This window comes from Simochromis diagramma, unplaced genomic scaffold (assembly GCF_900408965.1).
Source record: "Simochromis diagramma unplaced genomic scaffold, fSimDia1.1 OVJJ01000123.1, whole genome shotgun sequence".
NCBI lineage: Eukaryota > Metazoa > Chordata > Actinopteri > Cichliformes > Cichlidae > Simochromis > Simochromis diagramma.
The window spans coordinates 3,747,173-3,767,602 of NW_024386778.1; the positions used below are offsets into that span (position 1 = coordinate 3,747,173).

Below are 20,430 nucleotides of genomic sequence, written 5' to 3' on the forward strand. Positions count from 1 at the left end.
TGGAAATCCGTTTTTCTTATACTGTCGACACAATCTTCATCCTGTAAAACCACTGAAACAGATCTGAAATTGTCAGCTCCTTAATGCTTTTGGTGGTCTTGGGGTACAGGAGCAAATCATAGCATTCATTCACACAGTGTTGATCATTACTGAAACCTTTCTTAATGCACCTTTCATCACAACGTCAGAGAATTGAAGTTCACAGCAATCCAACAATACACATGGCTGTGTGTGCCACTGGCAATGAAGCAGCATGCTGCTATATGCACCATACGAAGGTAAGGGCTGAAAGTCTCTCCACTCTGTTAACACGCTTTTCCTAGATTACTGTGTTTATTTATTATTATATCTATTTTTTCTTCTTCTTTTTTTAAAGGTATTACTGTGTTAAGCAGCCCAACCATAAATTCCCAGATTATTCTTAAGCAGAATTGCAGTGTCTCTTTTTGTATGTTTTTATGTGCTATCTAAAGTCGACGGCTCTGATTCTCGGGTGCTGATACATTTAATTGTAGGAAAAGTAGGAAATTAGCAGATGACAGAGGATTATGAAGAGTCACGCTAACTAAAAAATAGCACCGAACATCAGACTGATGAATGACATTTAATCCTGAGAGGCGTCTGAAGAGACACGGGACATAAACCCTACCTGTTCCTCCCACTCTCTCTCTAACAGAACCTCTTTGCTTTTTCTGCCTCGCTGAGAACACGAGTCCAACCTCTGATGGCCTGAAGGCTCCAGCTTAATAATGTGACTATAATGGCTTTTTCCACATAGCTGCCAGTGTCACCTCTTACACAATTACTCCATCTGACTTCCACTGAGACACTGCAATTATGTCTTTGATAAAGCTGGAGAAATCGTTCTCTTCACACAGGTGTCAGTGTCAGCATCTGCAAAAAACGGCCATTCGCTGTCTGTCCACATGCTCTGTGTGTTCTGTAGTTCTAACGTCATTGATCAAGACACACGCTGGTTACTTTGTTGTAATCTACATGCTAGTATGTATCAAATGATATCATGATAAAATGATACATTTTTGTTTTTTAAATGCAATATATGGTAAAGCCCTGTGATAGGCTAGTACCTCTCACCTTACACCTGCTGGGATATGCTCCAGTCCCCCTGCGACCTCGAATTAGATACATGTTTAAGAAAACGTATAAAACGTATGGTTGTAAAATTGTTAACGGCTTTTCGGGGTATATGTGTAGGGCTGCTCAACGGAGCAAAGAGGCAAGCAGGTTGAGCTGCACTGTGTCCTACACGGTAATATAGCTCAATCTCTTCACGTCACATACCAGACACGCTTTCCCACTTTGTTGGTCTATTCAAGCTGCAAATATTTTCATCTGTTCATCAGTTTTCCCTGCCTGCTATTTCAACCCCTGCACCACCCGCAGAATCCATGTGTAGGTATATTTACTCATCGCTCTCGCAACTGTAAATCTGTGGGAGGAGATTCATTTAGAGCCTTGACACCAAACTATATTTTGCTGCATAAGAAATCATTTCAAAAGTTACTTGTCAGACTGAAATACCATTAATATGTCCCAACTGATGTCACAGATCAGTGCAACAGCATATTTCAATAGATTTTTAATGGGTCATATCATCCAAAATTAACGTCTTTCTTTCTTACTACACCTCTACCTGCTATTGCAGTGCTGATAATAAATGTCAGTGCTGACATTTAAACGCTGCTGCCATCAGAATTTCAAGAGTTTAAAAAATGTAATCACGTTAGTTACTCTTTTTTTTTTTACTTTAATTAATAAGCATACAAACCTCATTAATTTGCACTAGTCTTATTTCATATGTGTACGCGACACACTGCTGCAGGTTTTGCTAGTTTCTCCTATCATCCTATCATCAGTCTGATCACAACTCCTTTTACTCACACACGACATGAGGACTGCCCTGGTTGCAGTATGAGCTTTTCAGTTTGTGGTTAAATTAAAAAGCGCTGGAAGAATTCAAATAAAAGCTGCTGGGCTAGCTCGATTTCTGAACTGCTGTGCCTTTGTTGTTAGCTTCCTCCATGATGAGGAAGCTAGCTCTCCTGTTAGCAACCAGTGATGTGCTCCTGATACATGCTGTAGCAGAGTTCTTGTGTGTGTCACAGGCATCAAACGAGTTCATATTTGAAAATGATGAAGTCTATTCACTTAATAAAGTAATCATTGAGTGTGCGTATGACCTGCCATAATACTTGAAGAAAAAAAACCTAGGATTATGTCCAGGATTATGACTCTGTGAAGTTGTTAGAGTATCAACCTCTAACCCTCACCCTCATTTAGAATAACTTGACATGGTATATCTCATCTAAGCCCATGCCTTCACTACCATCTGTGAGCTGCTTTATTGACTTCTGCTTTAGTTTTTCTCAAGGACGGGTGAAGGAAATGTGCGATTGTTGACAAATTCTGGTTGCAACATCTGTTAGCAGCACTGGAAGCAAGATGCATGTGTTCACTAAAGTGGCTGGAGTCAAGGCTCTTCTTACTCCAACCCCGGTGGGTTGAGTTGTTGTTGAAAGTGTTTTGTGGAATTTAGCGAAACTTACAAGCCTGAAATGAAAATTCTGACAATCTGGACAAGAGCCAGATATTCCAATTAGCAGTGTCTGTGAAAGACTTAATTATTAGTTAACAGTTAGTGGTTACCATAAAAGGGCTATTTACATCAGACTGCTGATGCACTGGTAATAGAGCAAAGGATTCAGACTGGCCTTAAGAACCACCTGATAAGCCTCCTGCGGCTCCCTCAGCTGTAAATAGTCATTAGCTAGTATACTGTCAAAGCCTGGCCACATCACAGGCAACCCTGAATTAAACAGTGGGTATAAGGCTGACACTGCAGTCTGCAATGTGTGTTTAATTCCACAGTATATAATGTTCTTAAGACCCCATAAAACCAACATAACTCCTCCACGCCTTACATTTATGTATAAACATAGAGGGCTGCAAAGGGTCATAAATGTTTGAATGAAAATATCAGCTGGGAATAACAGCCCAAATCAAAAACAACAATATGTTTACTGTCCAGATAAGATTTCTATCAGAATTTGCATGAATGTTCTCAAAAAACAAACAAAGAAAAAAAAACAATCAACACCCCAAAAGAGCCACTATGTCCAGGTTTCTGGTCAAGAAAGAACGAAGGGGAGGGACAGACAGAAAAAGAAAGACAAAATAAAGAAGCACGAGTGTCTGTGCCTTTAAGAGTCCCCAGGCCAGAGCTGATCGTTGGGAAAGTCACCAAGTGATTTTCTCATGACCCCAGAGAGGAGGCCTTCTTCCTTCTGGGTCCATGGATGGAGAAGAGATGTCACTGAAAACCCACAAAAGGGGCACTTGCCACATACAGTAAAAGTCACGGCTGGCACCATGTCTCACTGTACATCTGTCATCTAACTGCTATTTCCATGTTCTCGGTGAAAAATTCCTCTATTACATCCACACATTTCCAAGTAACATTACACAGGCCTAGTTGTGTTACTCTTTTGTCTCTTTCCCACAGTTTATCCCATATTGAGACTAAAAATAAGAATGTTTGTATGGACTTATAAATAGTAGTAACTCAGTGAATGTGGGGCACGAGTTGCAAATCATCAAACCTCCAGTGGCTGGACTGAGCATGGTCTTTACAGGTCAATGCAGCGCTTAAAAATGCAGCCAGCACTGCAGTGCTCCACATGCTTCAATCACGTCACTAATCCTGTGAATGGGCCTAATTACTGCAATATAATTAGATTAAGGTGTTTGCATGACCCCAGACTTAATTGCAGTATGAGACTGGGATTGAGGTATCAATGTGAGATTGTCTGTCTGAAGTGAATGTTAACATCTTTCATTCAGACAAAGACCAGAAAAATAATCTTGCAGACGTGCTAAATGACCACTAAGAGAAGAAGAACGTGAATGAAACCAAAGATTTAGAGAATGATAACTGCCGTTGGAGTCATTGTATTACACATTACATCTCTTAAACATAAGCAGGCGTATATTACATAGTTAGTCCCTGGAGAAAGTAATTTGTTACACTACTCTCTACACTACTTTCTCATTACTCAGCTGTAGCCTGATTGCTCATTACAGTGATCAGGTCTCGCTGCAGGGTTGGGGTGTCAGAAAGTGATTTCCAAAGTTTCCGTTCATTTTTCTTTGCTTATAATGGCAAATAGACTATAGTCAACAGGATTTATGAAGGGGTTACATATAAAATAAAGAAATGACCTGTCTTTATGACGTGCATTATATTAAATCCAGCCTTTTTTCCAGCGCCTTAAAATGTCTTTATGGAAATGTGATGTTATAGTTGCTGCTGCCCTCTTGGGAAGATCTCTTAAAAACGCACAACAGCTTTAATGTCACACTGGGTTGTGCGCTAGCGTTGTGTTAGCATGTTCTTTGTGCAGATGTGCAGACTTCAAACTTTTTTAACATGACTTCTTTGAATTTCAGTAGATAATAACATGCTGAATGATCACAAAGAAGATATGAAATAAGAACAAACACAGTGAAAACAACTACAGGGAAAGAAAAGAAGCACATTGTGGCTTTTTTGGGATGTGATATATTATGCTGTGAGATTGAATCTGAACTAATCTCCACTCCGGTTCTTGTCCTTCTGGGCTTTGTGCAGGGTACAAGTGAGTGTAAATATAAAAGATTACAAGGCACACTGGCACACTTGCACAGACTGACAACTGGACAACAAACTATCTCACTAAAGAGGAAAGAGTGCACTGCTGTATGTATGTCATTATGTACCGATAAATCCCTCAATCTTCCCCCCTGAAATCAAAATTGCACCAGTTGCTGGGGACACATACGTGAGGAGCGCAGCCTTCAAACCCTTGTAATCCCGGCTCAGAGTTGAAAAGGGGCTTTGCTGCACATCTATTTGGTTTTATTCTAAAAAACAGGCAATTAGAGATAAGGCCATAGTTGTACGCTGGAGAAACTGCATTGAATAGCTCGGCTTTTTCATCTTCTTAGAGTTAAAAACATATTTTGGAATTAAGCGCTAATGTGGTAAAAAATAGCGTGTGAAACTTCAACCTACCACATGTCAAGTGTGCTAGTATACCAAGCTTCAATACCTATTATCTTCTAAAGCAGGAAAGCTCATAGCCAAGAGTGACTCTATGTTAAAATAAGACATGCTACTATTAATAATTATCGCAGCACTCTCACTTAATATTATAAATCACTGACAGTCATCAGCGGTGAGGACACCGCTGCCTCACCTCCCAACAGAGCATTTTGAAGCTTGTATGGGTTGACCTTGTTAAATAACTAGCGTCCATCACAGGACACACCTGGAAAACAAATGAAGATGTGCGCTCTTGCCAGATGGTGTGTCCAGAATGCAAGATTAATTGTACAGCGGCTGCTGAAGAGATAAGGCATAGCTCATACATCGCCGCCGCTGGTCTTTGATAAGTGACGTCAAGCTTCAAGATTATTGTCTGTGCTTATGTAAATCCGGTGCTAGAACACGGTGCTGGGACGAGCTAAAACAGCAACTGTTTCAGTTACAATACCTTCATTTTACGATCATATTAGCCAACAATCTGACTTTAAAGTTTTATTCTTCAGAATCTATGTCTGCACCCCTCACCAGGATGCCTTGATAACATGAACGCAGGGGCGTGAACCACATACTTCTCGGAATAAAACGCTAAATACACACGACAAGGACTTTTAGTGGTAAGACTGATATAACACCAGGAAAAGATTAAACTCTGCCAACTGACACAGCTTACCTCAGAAAAAGACAAAGGGCAAATTAAGCAATTAGACACGAGTGAATAATTAGGCACAGTGCTTGATGAACCTAAGCTAATATAATCAAATTAGCTGACCCAAACACAACTTCACTGAGACAATCTTAATGAGTTTGTGTGACTGAGAAGAACTGTTCATGCTAGCAAAGCTTAATATAAAAAGATACAACTGCTGGGTGGTAGCACAGAAGGTAAGTGTCACGTTTAATTAGGAAAGGTAACACTGAATTAAACAGAGGACAACACTGAAGTTCAGCACTGTGCCACAATGGTAAAGCTGACTATGTGCAGCTGTTTCAGATGGTCTTACTACTACTAATGCGTGTGTGTGTGTGTGTGTGTGTGTGTGTGTGTGTGTGTGTGTGTGTGTGTGTTGGAAGTTTACTATACTTGTGGGGACCAACAGCCCTTATGGGGACCCAAATCCTGGTTCCCACAAGTTTGAAGGCATTTTTGAGACTCAAAATGTAGATTTAGTGTCAGGGTTAAAATTGGGTTATGGTTAGGTTTAGGGTAAGGGTCAGGGTTAGGCATTTATTTTTGATGGTTAGGGTTAGGGTAAGCAGCTAGGGAAAGCATTATGTCAATGAGCTGTCCCCACGAGGATAGCAACACCAGAAATGTGTGTGTGTGCGTTTGTGTGTCACTTGTTTCTACCTGAAGTGGAGCAGAAGAACACAGCATCTCATGAGCTGAGTTTTGTCTAGCTGGCAGGTCATTGTTTTCCCAGAGGTAAATGTGCCTAGTCTAGACTACTTTAACCATTTGAGGTCTAAGTTGCCACTGGTGATGATCTTAACCGTAACGCCAAATCTACCCACAGGCAATCAGAATATGTAACGTTTGATTTTATTAAATGCTCTTAGAAACTGGGGAACAAAGAAAACAATGACTGCAGCTTACACACATGAAAACTATTTACATTTTACAAGTCAATTTTTACCCTTCTCCAAAGGACAGGGTTAGAATGGGTAAGAGGTTACCAACTATAATAGCAGTGAAAAAAAAAAGAGTGAAAAATTCTAAACCTTCCTAGATCATCCTTCTGAGTGTGAGGTCAGGCCTTCTGCTATAATGTAGGACAACCAAATGCAGTCCAGTCTCAACCTGCGATGATTCGTCATTGGCCAAAAGCGTGAACTGGCACCAAAATCTATGGTGCAGCAGGACAATCAATTAAGCATTCGTTTTTAGGGGGCAGCACAGCAGTTTTCCTGCTGTGTTCCTCACAGCAGGAAAATTCTGGGTTTAAATCTTCCTTTTTCTGTGGAGTTGTGGGTACTCCCGCTTCCTCCCACAGGAAGGAAGCCAGTTAGTTTGGGTGAAATGGTGATTCTAAAGTTCCATAGGTGTGAGTGTGGACTATTTTCTGTCTCTCTGTGTCGGCCCTGTGAGAGACTGGCAACCTGTGCATGTACCCCGCCTCTCACCCTATGGCAGCTGGGATAGATTCCAAACATGGCGAATTGTGCCCTCGAGATGACATTTGAAATGCAGCGACTGTTTCGGAAATCTTAAATAAATAGATTTTCACACAAAAAGGCAGTCCTTCTGAGAAAATGGGTCAAACAACAATACGTGTGCGACAGCAGTCGCCAGGCTTCTGACAAGGAAGAATAATAAGCATGAAATCGTTTTTAGAAACAAGTTATTTACCCGACGTGGTCACAGAACATGGTCAGAACATTCTGTGAAAAAGATAATTTATACATCAACATGTGGTAACTCGTAAAGATTACAGGGAGACAGAAAAGGACAATATTCTGTTCATTAAGGTTTCCTCCTTTTAGAGGAGTAGCAGAATTTCAAATCGTTCATTACACATGGTGACTCCTGTGTTTTTCTGTTGGTGAGAATTTTTCGCACGTAACTTTTTCACTCTTATGAGTACATCATGCAGTCATAGTGCAAACACACTCAAAAAAGAGTAAGTATGGAAGTGAAGTCATATGTTTTTGACATATCCTCAATCACTCAGCAGCTGCTTGTGAGTCTGATAACATTCTCCACTGCGCTGGATTTTGAACTGAACCACCATGTTGTTTGTAGGAGGAGGTTTGCTCACTTCCTGCTCTAACGCACACATCTGGGATTCAAAGAGCTCACAGTTTTCCTGTTGCCACCGGGTGCTATTCATGAACATTTCCTCTCTGTGTCTTGACTGCTCAGTGTTTTCAGGACACACCTGCAGGGCGATTGATGGTGAGGTCAAGGTCAGCTACTGTGCTCATATCTTCCTGTTGTCCTGTGACCCTGAATCATAGCCTGCTGATAAAATTGGTTGCCAGACATTGCTTGCAGTCGCCCCTTACAATGACTTAATTCACTGTCTCATCGCAGTGAACCTAGATGGTGCAAAATGGAAGTGTTACTCAGGTAATACTCCCTCAGAGAGAAACTCCCTCGCTGACAGGGAATGTGACTGTTTTGGCAACAGCACTGAAAAGCACACATAAGCTACGGGCAGCTGAGAACAAATTCAGGCAAAGTGTGTATCTCTCACTGGCTTTCATGTCTCACAGAGCAATATGAAAGTCAGCACCCAGACTCTTGGAAGTGACAGGCGCTCACCTGGAGCAGATGGGGCTCTACAACTTAAATAGATGTTTCCAGTTTCTCCATATGAGAGTGGAGTGGAGCATGTGAGCAGTCCAAAAACTGAGTGTTTGACTCTTTCATTGCTGACACTGAATAAAAAAAATCACTTCTGTCATTGCTGAGGGTTAAATTGAGACAAGAGGGACGATAAAATGATGATTCAAAATTCATGAGCTCGTGAACGTCCAGCAGTTCCTTGTTGCTTTTCAAGGAGACTGACTATTAAATGAGTAGTGCCTTTATATGAACTCTAGTAGGTCTCCGAATTAGAAGAAACTGCACAAAACTCAAGAAATATTAATATTCTCTTGAAATGCAGAAAAAAAAAAAAAGAAAAAAATACTCCCTTCTAGGTGCAGCCATTAGTTCTTTTTTTACTGGAATTAATCATTTAAAAACTTCTTGCTCCCCAAAACGTTTGCAAAATACTCGTGCAGCTGTACCGTGGCCCAATTTCTAAATCAAAGAGAGGGAAAAGTAGGCTGCTTGTACTGTACAGCTATCAGTGAAAGTAGGAGTTTAATACATTGCTAGAGAGAGTGACGGCTGAGCCAGTGTTGCAGCAGCTATAAAGGGATTATTCTTCCCTGGAAGACATAATCATGTGTAACACACTTGTTTCAAATCCTGTGAAAAACAAACAGGTGTTTCAGCTTCAAATCCAGCCCTTCATCCTCTGGCACACATACAGCAAAGAACTCCCAGAAGCAGACCCTGCTGTCATTTCTGTCATTAGTTACAGGTTCCTGATTATGACTCATGTCAGCACAGCGTGGTCGGACTTCAGTAAATCCCACATTCTAATGTACACTATGTTGCTTTGATATTTAATATCTATCAATGTAGCTGCCATCACCAGTGTGTGAATGTGTGCGTGAATGGGTGGATGACTGGATGTGTAAAGCGCTTTGGGGTCCTTAGGGACTAGTAAAGCGCTATACAAATACAGGCCATTTACCATTTACCATTTAATGCTAACAGGATGGATGCAAATGTGATGTTAGTCGCATTATTTTAAGATCTGAAATACAAAGTGATAACCACTGTTTGCGTGTGTGTGTGCTTCTGGAAATGTGAACAAACAAGGAAACACAACAGAAGGCATTTATGTAAGGCAGGTGAAGAAGCTGACCTGTGAGCGCGCACTGAAAGGTAAAGTAGAGCAGGGGAAGTTTCCTCGAAGTAGTGCTGGAGGCTCCCATGGCTGATGTACACACTTCTCAGTTGTCAACGTCCTTCACCAGGATTTATGTGAGCACTCCGCCTCAGGCAAATAAAGCTCTTCAAGTCTGCTCAGCGGGCTTCCCACTATCTCCACGCGCTGGCCGAGGAAGGTAAGGTAGGGGACACTTCAGGTGAGGACGTGTGGAAAGGGTCTTATCTCACTGACGCACGGATCCCCTTTTCTGACTTGGTGGAGCGATGCGAATATTAAAGTGGAGTGAAAACTGGATTGGCAACGACACCAAAGGTCATCCGAGACTCTTCTTGTCCTCCTTTTAACATCTAGAATTCCCTGCTTATCGACACGGCGGCGAGTGGGTTATAACTCTGCAAGTTGTCATCCCGAGACCTTTCCTACGAGAGAGAGAGAGACGTGCCACCTCCGCAGTAGAGCTGTAGAGTCAGTCGAGCGCAATTTCCGGAAGCCTCCAACAAAATAAGGTCCGTGAAACACTGCCTTAGACGATGTCTTTTATTTTGAAAACAAAAATGTTCCACCTTTATTATTTTACTGTCTGTAAAATTAAGCTTGACGCAGTTTCGCTAGTTCTCAGGTTCAGTAGGGGGCAGGTGTACGAATGTGTGTGTGTGTGTGTGTGTGTGTGTGTGTGTGTGTGTGTGTGTGTGTGTGTGTGTGTGTGTGTGTGTTTCTTCACTTCATTTCTACACTTTGCTAATAACGAATTGGATAATTACTCAGACTTCGTGAGTTACTGATAACAAGCCGCTGAATCAAACAAAGTGGCGATGAGTAAATGAAAAACTGGATCACTTATCAGTCTTTCCAAAACCCTTACAGTATGCTTTTAATTATTAGTTATTAGTTGTTATTATTATTAATCGCTGGAACAATAGTGAGCAGTATAGATGTATTGAGCCAGGCCTGATGGAAGAGCACAGTGTAACTGGGCTAGATGATACCGGCCTCTATAGTCACTCAACCAAGAGCACGACTCCCCATCTCTGCTGTTGTGGACTCTGCAACATGCACTATTCTTACTACCAGTGTTATTGAAATTAACAAACCAATATGGCACTGTGACTGTGATCTTAGAGCACATGGGTATAAAATCAAGGATGTGTGCAGAAGCATAGAGAAAAAGGCTGGAAACCAAATTCTGGGAAGCTCCTAAAGATGTTAGTTTGGTAACTGAGGGCAGCTGGGCGTTATGACAGACAGGTATTGGATGAAAACAAGGTACAACATTATATCCAAAACTGAGACTGGAGAGACGGTCAGGCACAGGGCTCACAGCTCTGGCCACTAGGCTGAAGAGATATACCAGAGAAGCACAATGGCAGACCCACACATAGATGAAATGAGCAATACAAGAAGAACATCTGGGAGAAAGACGTGTCACACCATCAACACCAGTGGCTGATGGACCTAAGAGCAGACCACAGCAACTTCCCAGAACAAGCCAGTGAACGTCACAAATACAGACATCCAACAATGTCTGAATTTGCTGGACAGCACCATGACCATACTGCTTGGAGAAGCCAATGGCACGCTATGATTTCATATGTAATAAAACAAAGCAAATAACAACAAAAAAATAAAAAACTGCATTTTTTCCTTCACTACTGAGTCCTTGAATTTTCATTTAAAAAATACAAATAGGAACATAAACAGTTTTAAACTGCACTACAGCTCAAGCTTTTCTAACAATCAGCCTGTTTTCAACCCCCCACATCTAAAGCTCCATCCTTTTCCCTCACCTCCACTTTAAAATCTCCAGTCTTCAGTTCCTGTTCTATCATGTGTGAAGAGGCATGGTTCTGAGAGCAGAGAAACAGACTCGACACGGCTTGACGTGAATTCCCAAGGTGAGCTCACCATCCTGTTGCAAAAAGAAAGACTGACCTGTCCTCTCCGAGGTGGTCAGACCCCTTTATTTCATTTCCTGAGGTTGCCCAGTTGCCTCAGCAACAAGGGTGAGGCTAATGCAGGCAGACTGCTCAATTATGAGAGGTGAACAGGGGTTGCTCACGTGATTAAATCTAAAGAAGCAGTGTCCAAATTTTGTGGGGATGAGATTTTGTTGTGTTGTTGTAAACTGCATCTGGGCCTCCAGCTCAAATCCACAGCATTCAGGCAAAAGCTGTCAAAACATGCTGTTTTGTATTTAGGAGCAAAAATCAGTGAGGCTCATGCTGCATTCTTGGCCAGGCTTCTAACTCGAACGGCTACAAGGAGCTGGTCAAACGGTAAACAAACCTGACACCTGGAGGCCGAACATATTGTTCACTCCAATTAACGACCTATAACGAGACATGAAAGAAATTTCCTTCCTCCTGTTATCAGTTTAGTTTTTCTTTAAGCCCATCAAAACATATCCTGTACATATCCTATCTCAATCCACTCCACACTTAATCAAACCCAAAGAAATAAAACAGCAAGCAACATGAAAACTGATTTATACCAATGTCGTCAAGGTTTTGTATGTATTTGTTCGGAAGTATTTGGAATGGTACAAATTTTCTGAAGAACCTGAAGAACACACACACAAAAAACATATGACAGTCCAACATCTTTTATGTGTTCATACATAATCACACTGTAATGGTTTATTATATATATTTAGATACAAATACATTCTGCAGTGATCTGACCTCTTAAGTTTAATAGATTTGATACATACAGTTTTGTAAAGTTTGACTTTTGATACTTTTTTTGGTCTAAATAAATTGCACAAAACATTTTAAGCAATAAATTGCAAAAAAGAAAGAGTGTAACAATTATGATACAAATTAAAAACTTGTATATGCAAATTTATATTTAAGTAATTTAAAAATAAATGGCTGAATGTTTAATAGATTATTATTATTATTTCATGGTTCAGGCTTTACAGGGTAAATATTCCTATCTAACACCTAACAGTACATTTAGCAGCTATCCATGGAAAGAACCAGAAAGAGAAACAACACTAGATTCATGTTCAAGAGGAACATTACTAACATCTCAAGCGTAATGCATTCAATTATAACTATAAAGGTGGCGATGTTGTTTGTTTTTGGTCATGTAACAGGTCAAAACATAGTCATGGCCTGGATGATTTGGAGCCTTTCTGCACAAATCATAAAAAGATTAAAAAGATAATTTAAAAAAAAGCAACTCTTTATTAGTAACTTTATTATTATTTGAACATGAAACACTGCTCTGATTTCGATATTGTTTCAGATATTTGGACACTGAAAAATCTCTAGATATTTGTCCTAGTTTCAAATGCTGCTTTCCAAAAGGTCAGTGGCATTGTCCCTTTGCATACACGTCAAGTATAGAGTACAGTGTCAGTTGTTGTTTGGTCTCCTTCAGCATTTTAGTCCACACCTGTGTCACTAATTTTATGTCATCACATGTTTATACTGTTTGTAAGCAGACTACACTTCATGTCAATTCTCAGGGATACAAAATTACCATCAGGTGTACCCTACACTGTGTTGTTTTGCAGTGGTAGCTTGCTATGGCCATCTGCTGGCCTCATGGGGGAATGACATGTTTAGTCTGAGCATGCACTGCTTTCACTTTCCCTTCCATTGCTAAATACACTGACCTGATGAACAAAAAGTGCACTGAGAGAAGGTTTCTCCAGTTCATCCTGAAGGAAAGTTGTCCAGGGATGCCCAGGTTGCACTGTTGCCTTGCAGAAAGAAGGCCCTTGGTTTGAACCCATGTATGTTCTCCGGATTAGTTGTGTCTGGGTGCTTCAGCTTCCACCTACAGCTGGTTTATGTTAACTAGTGATTCTGTTTATCTGTTCATGTTATTGTTGTGACAGACTCTCACCCTGTTTATTCATTGAAAACATACTTGAGATTTATGCATGAGCTCATTGCCTTGTCATTCTTTGTCTTTACATACACTTTATACCTGCAAAACTCTTCAAATATGAATCACCAGTATTTTCTTCTAATAGCATATGTGTGGTGTACGCAAGGTACTGACCTAAAGCTCAACACACACACACATCAGCAAAACCTCCATTCTCACTGTGTGGCAAATGACAGTGAGTGTCCACTTTATTGTTTTTCAAACATGTAAACATACAAGACAGTGACTTTGAAACAATCACATACAGGACATGGTGTCAACCAATAAAATAGAAAATATCATATTCATCTTTATATACTGTATACCCAAACAAATGAACACTGCAAGTTTGCTAAAGCCAGAATTTTCTTTATATATATATATAAATGAATATTACATTTCATTTACATCAGTTCACAATGGAATTACCTGTTGTTTCTTTTCTACACAGTCCTTTCCTGGCACATTGCACATACCCTCAGAAATCCTGTTCAGAAAGGATTATTGGTCAAGGATCAGTTACCCTCTTCAGCTTATAGTCTTATAGCTGTGCTTGGTTTAAACCTGCAAGCGAGCACACTTCACAAACACAGGCACCATTTAGTTTTGCAAAAAGCAGAATGTGGGAGGTGCTAATAACTTCTCAGTATGATCTGAAGAGTGTCTAATTATCCACAAGGATATGGCTGCAGACAGAGATGCTCCAGGTACTGCGCAGTGTCTTACACGCCTGTTAAAATGGTGTATGATGCATCTGCTGCTTAGTTCAGTCAGTAGGGGCAGTTCAGTTAAAGAACGATATCAGGGAATTTCTATATTTTACTACTACTTTTCCAATGGTGTCTTTAATTTCTAAACATTACAATCAAGAAAAATATTTATGAGGCAAAGAGACAACACATTAATCAGTGGTTCAGTCTTTGTTCTACTATATCAAATAAACTTGGTAGCAAACATGCCTGGTGAGAAGACCTCTAATGGAAATCAGTCAAATTTACATGTTGTAAGATTTTTGATTTTTTAAAAGCCAATTTTTTGGATTCATCAGTCAAAAAATATTTAGTGCTATTAGAGCATATTGTTTGGAAAGGTAAGGGTGCATTGATGGATTATCTTGCTAATATTTACTCTTTGTTTCTGACCTGAAATTTTAACCGAAGCATCCCGACCTGCAGCCCTCTTACATGTGCAAAATTAAGGCATAACTCCACCAATAATCACTCTGAGACACTTTCGTGTCCACACTGTGACAGTCAAATAAAAGGCAGTTTCAGAATAAATACACACTATGGTCCTTTTGCTGCCATTTTTGCTACATCCTACTGAGGTAGACAGATGCATACTGCAATAGTCACCTTGCCAACCAAACACTCCCTGATGAGGCAATATGTATCTACACTGGAAAAGCAGCAGATCCTTAAATAGTGCACCTCAGCCTAAAAAACCCAGTACACACGCTTCTTGTATTGTTTTTCCCTGTAACAGGTTAGGCATACGTGTCTGTACATTATGTTTCCTGTATTGTATACTGTTCCTTTTAGACTTGATAAAAAAATTTCAACTTGAGGCAACTGAAACACAAACGAACAAGAAAATCAGAATCATCTGCAGAAAATCATTTGCACATATTTTAGTGATACACAATAATTTTGACTTCTGCTTTCAAACACATTAAACTTTTTCAGGTATGATCATTTGTGGCATTTATTTGTCAAACAAAATAAATAAATGTAGACCGTTGTATTCGTGACATGTGCAAGTAGTCGCTGTCAACCAAACTGCTCTAAATAATCAGCCTCACAGAGATGCCAGTAAGAGTGGAAATGTTTCATTTGGGCATCGTGGGCGCACAGTTCTGGCTGAGAGAACAGAAGTGCCACACTTTTTGTTTGTGAGGGGCAGCCAATCAGGAGAAAGTAAGATGAAGGTATGAGGAATAAAGGTGTTTGTTTCTGACAGTGGATGAGCTGCACCAAGGACCAGTATAAGATCAAGGCTTTTTGAAGAGCTGCTCTGGTCCTACAGTCAGAGCAGAACAGGTCCCCTTTAAAAAAAACAACATTTTATCTCCCTGGTCACCTTTCACAATTTTCAGACAATTCACTAGATCATAGTTTGAAAATCCGCCGATAATCATAAAACTTCCACATCCATGCTTTATTACAGACACCTTTCCTGCTGCCGTATTGGCTGTATAAGTTAGTTATAACAGTACAAATCTGAAACAGTGAAGAGTGGTTAAAACGTTTCTTTGTTGTTGTATTTTAAGGAATACCCAACAGCAGTTTCCAGGCACTCCACCAGGGAGCCTGCAGAGAGGAAGTCCAGCTCCACCTCAATAAATTTGATGTAAATGGCACAACGCTCAGGTGAGTCTTCACCTGCCTCGTCCGTCTGACTCGTTCCAGCGTCGTGACAGTTCTCCTGCAGGAACCGCGTCACGGCGGAGGGCTCACCATGGACATAGTGTTTGCCAGAGCCCTGAAAGTGCTGAAAGAGACACTGCTGTATGGTCCTGTCCTCAGCTATGCCCAGGTAGCAGTAAGTGACTTTAGCCCCAGTCCTGTCACCACGCTCTACTCCTTCTCCATGAAACTGGCTTTGAGCCCCATTCTCTAACCCACTCTGAGGTAAGCTGTGGTCTTCACTGTCACCCGGGGAAGAGGTCTGAGCAGTGCCATGAGAAGGCGACGCTGCCTCGTAGCCAATAGCGTATAGTCCATACGCCTTGGGAATGTCCCCAGGAAGGAGGTAGTGGGATGTGCCTCTGCTGCAGCTCGTCACCTTTGACTGGGACACACGGACCCAGTCCACCTCCATGTGCAGCTCAAGGCAACGCGCCTCGCTGATGGTAATGTCCAAAAACTTGTAGTAGACATTCTTCCAGTTCATCTTCTGAACTTTGGTCATGATGATGCGGCCTTCAGGCTTCTCTGGGTTGAAGTACTCACGCAGCCGTTTACCAAGCGGCACCTGTGAGCTGATTTCAGCATAGTGGTAACGCACGTGCTCACGCCAGCGCGTGTTGTACCCCACAGCAAAGATGGCCAGCTTGTTGGAGAGGTGTAGCCGGGAAAACTCAGTCCACGTCTGAAAGTGCTCCCACTTCAGCTGCACAGACTCAAGAATATGGATCACTGTCTGCATTGTGTCCCTTTTTCTGTGTGTAATATCAAAAAGCAGTGATGTCAGCTTTTGAGAGGTTATGCAGATTTTATAAACACCAACATAATCTGAGTTGCATTTACAAGGATGGATAAGTCTTGATTCTCGTTGACTTACTGTGTTTGTTCTGACAGCTCCGCTTGGATCTGTAGGACTCTGTGTTTAGGCAACTGGATTTCGTCTGGTAGGAAAAAGCACAAATCTGAGTTCAAAACCACCTGCTGTGTCGTATATTTTTTGGATGTCATCCGCTAGCTAACACCAAACTCACCGGTCTCCATGTCTCCCTCCTGGAATGCCGAGTCCAGCACCTGGTTGCACCAGTCCTCCTGTGAGAAGTCTTCCAGGGTGCTACCATCAGACTCCATCTCCTGATACAGCCCACTGCTGTTGATGAGCACAGGGGCACAGCTCTGGGAGTCCCAGCCTCCCTGACCGAACACCTTCTCCAGCTGCTCGATAGTGTAGCTGCTCTTCCTTTTACCGATGCCGTGCTCCTTCACACGGCTGTAGCAGCGCCGCAGCGTCTGTTTGTAAAAGGAGGATGAACACATCTTTCACAATTAAGAACATTTTTACAGTTTTTACACTTCTTTACATTGTTACCAAAAGCTGACATAGTCAGTAGGTAAGTTTTTTGTATCTGTGTAGCAATTATTTCTCCTAAATGCATTCTTAAAACACCACCTGTTGCTTTAAGGGTAATTAATAATCTAGTTTGGTTAAATGCACAGAACAATAAGTACACGTTTATTTAAGAAATCACACTTTTTACTGCTCTTTAAGTTAATTCAGAACACTGTGATGACAAATGCTGTGGTGCTGGTTACACCTATGCCTGGCCCTGAAAGGTGCAGCTCATACCTAGCTGCCTCCTTCACCACCTGCCTCTCCTACCCTCAGCAAGATGCCTAATCCAGCCACAACACGGTCAGCCCTCATCGGTCTCCAAGGCAGAGACAGATCTTATCATATGCCGAAACAACAACAAAAACAAAACAATGCAAAACAGCACTTTTGATTATGAAACATCAACATTTTGAACTGAAATGAAACCAAAAAGAAAAAAATCCAGCACCACCATTTAAATGGAGATTACATCGAAATTTGAACGACACTGCCTGCATCCACTTTATCAGGTTTTTATCGCATACCAATGTGATGTATGTGTTTACGTCAACCAATCAAAATCACTGTGTATGCAAACGGACAAAAAAGGTTAGCGCTTTAAATGTATCTGTGAAAAACAAAAAACCCTGCGATTACGATTGCACTGTAGCAGTCGAAAACCCAATACAATTTCATTATTTAAAAATCCAATATGCCGGTATACCACCATATATATATATATATATATATATATATACACACCATATATTTTCTTCTTTCATACACACAAAACATAAACTGACTTTGTTATGTGGAATCATTTGTTTACTCATTTACACTCTGCCCTGTTCCAAACGGCTGGCTGTCTTCCAAATAGGTGTTTACAAACAGGGAAGTTCTACAGTGCCATCTGGTGGACAAACTATACAACACCAACGCTCAGATTTGAAGGACGTGTCTCTGTCTCTTTTCTTTTTAAATTGACTTTTTTTTTTTTGCCTTTTTAAAGACAGCAAATATTAGCAAACAGCTAACATTTGCTGTTTCAAGAAATAATAATAATTATAAAAACATTTGCTGTTAACATCTACCTGCCAATAAATCCATTGGGTTCTACTAGAGTGTTTCCACAGGCCATGTTAACATGGACAAAAACCTGTCCAGAAAACTAGAGTTCCCTGCAGCTTTCCAAAAATAGAAATGTACTTTTGTTTGAATGAGTCTGACTGAATGTAAGTACCCTAGAACAACCAATCTGAGAACAGCATTAATTTCCATACGCACGATTCACAGTAAAGTGGGTACCCAGAGACTCTAGAAAGTGAGTGATATTTGGCGACTTCAAGTCTCCATGGGTGAAATAACTGCATGTGATGCAAAGTTGGTGGGACCCGTGTTCAACTTTCAGGTGAGCGACTGAAGAGACAACCAGTGAGAGTGAAGAATACCGTTGATTGACATATGACCTGCTAGTAAATACATTAGAGGGTCACTTAGGCAACTGGAGCCTGGAATGGCCACAAGTGAACCGCTGTTTTATTAAACTGAGCATGGCAGGAGCTGACTTCCTGTCTAGTTATGCAAAGTTTTGCTTATCACACATGTTGGCCAAGGTGCTTAACAAGAATAAGCCCATCTGTGACGATGAGGAGGGCTTGTTTACTTCCTAATGGTAGCCACACAAAGCATAGATGGAAGCTGATCTCAGAGCAGTTTAAAGCAGAGCCAGCGGCAGCTTGTCCAGTATGTTAATCTCAGTAATGACACAACAATAACATTTAATAATGGTGCAGCAGATGGTGCAAATAAAATTTGATTGAATAAACTAATCAATATAAATTGCAACATTAATAACAACTGGAAAATATTATTATCACTTTACGGTTTGTTAACAGTAATATAACACTTGACTGAGTTTCTATTTAACATATATGAGTGATGATCATTATAAAGTGTTAAGGACCTTTCTAATGACTTGTGTGCAACATTCATCTGTGTGTCTGTTACAGGAAGTCAGATGAATAAATCAAAGGGAACTGACTTCACTCTAATAAAGGATATCATTTCTGATAATTGAAGTGGTTATAAACAGAAGATGCACAATAACAGGCATGACAGCCGCAATTAGCCTCCCGTACATGTGAGGGAGGCGGGATGAGTGCAGCCATGTCCACAGAGCGCAGAAACAACACGTTAAAATATGATTGAACTTGTTTATCTGCGTGTGAGCCACACTGTAGATTAACAGGTAGCAGCTCCACCTCAGTGTCACAGCTACAGGTCCAGGTGCTGGTGATGGAGGGTTAGTATGTGATGTTAAAGCTATTGTTGCATCCTCTGAAGCTCATTTACCTTCATCCTCTCCCTGCACTGGGACGGGGTCCTCTCGTATCCCAGCTCCGACAAGGCTCTGGACACCCGTTCGTACATGGCAGGACCGGGGGCCTTACCAGAGAACACGGTGCCGGCGACCTCCAGCTGCTGCATCCTCGCCTCCGTCAGCCTCTCGTTACCCCACACCGCGATGAGGGCGTTTGTCTCGGAGGGCGTCCACGACATCCCTCGGCAAGCCGTGAAGCTGTTGGAGGAGGATGAGGCCGTGTTCCGGCCCGCAGCCCCCGAGCTCACGTTCAAAGGCGAGAAGCGGTTTGGCGTCGAGGGATTAGAGTGATATTGATTACTGTCACTCAAATCCTCCGATTCAGGGGATGGCACCTCGGTTTTCGGTACCTTTAACGGCGTCGATATCTCTGGAGAATGCTCTGTGTTACTGGACGCCGCCATGTTGCCTCTGTTGCTAAGGGGAGGGGAGGGAAAGTGACGTCCGGCTTGGAAAAAAGCACGGCGTGGATCCTGGAGGGATTATGTAGTCTAAACCAGTTTCTCATTGCACTCAGTTATTGCATTTGTGTTGCTATCTCACTGATGAAGAACTACAATTAATTAAAAATGGTATCCAACAGGATTTACAAGCAAAATATCCACATTTGATGGAAAGATGAAAAAAAAAAAAAGGATTGCATTTATATAGCGCTTTACAATTCCACTATTCATTCACTCTCACACACTGGTGGAGGCAAGCTACAGTTGTAGCCACAGCTGCCCTGGGGCAGACTGACAGAAGCGAGGCTGCTATATCGCGCCATCGGCCCCTCTGGCCAATGCCAGTAGGATAAAGTGTCTTGCCCAAGGACACAACGACCAGGACAGAGGGGGATCGAACCGGCA

The 20,430-nt window shown here is 41.4% G+C and overlaps 2 protein-coding genes across 2 annotated transcripts in view; both read right to left on the reverse strand.

Moving 5' to 3' along the window:
* esama (endothelial cell adhesion molecule a) overlaps positions 1-9,989 on the reverse strand; it is a 53,416-nt gene extending 43,427 nt beyond the window's left edge. Inside the window, exon 1 of the mRNA XM_040012312.1 lies at positions 9,526-9,989. Coding sequence (XP_039868246.1) covers positions 9,526-9,595 — 70 coding nt within the window. The 5' untranslated portion in view covers positions 9,596-9,989. The remainder of the gene's footprint in view (positions 1-9,525) is intronic.
* Positions 9,990-13,781: 3,792 nt separating this feature from the next.
* On the reverse strand, positions 13,782-20,193 carry LOC120721777 (myb/SANT-like DNA-binding domain-containing protein 2). The gene is made up of 4 exons (XM_040012323.1): positions 19,555-20,193; positions 16,865-17,120; positions 16,711-16,774; positions 13,782-16,588 (listed from the first exon to the last, which is right to left on the reverse strand). The coding sequence occupies exons 1-4, from the start codon at positions 19,984-19,986 to the stop codon at positions 15,667-15,669; spliced, it is 1,674 nt and encodes a 557-aa protein (XP_039868257.1). The 5' UTR covers positions 19,987-20,193; the 3' UTR covers positions 13,782-15,666.
* Between the last annotated feature and the right edge of the window lie 237 nt (positions 20,194-20,430).

Coding starts and splice junctions, on each gene's coding strand:
- LOC120721777 (XM_040012323.1), bottom strand. CDS start 19,986: ATGGCGGCGTCCAGTAACACAGAGCATTCTCCAGAGATATCGACGCCG. Junction 17,121..19,554: donor AGTGCAGGGAGAGGATGAAG/GTAAATGAGCTT, acceptor TTTTACAAACAG/ACGCTGCGGCGCTGCTACAG. Junction 16,775..16,864: donor GGAGGGAGACATGGAGACCG/GTGAGTTTGGTG, acceptor TTTTCCTACCAG/ACGAAATCCAGTTGCCTAAA.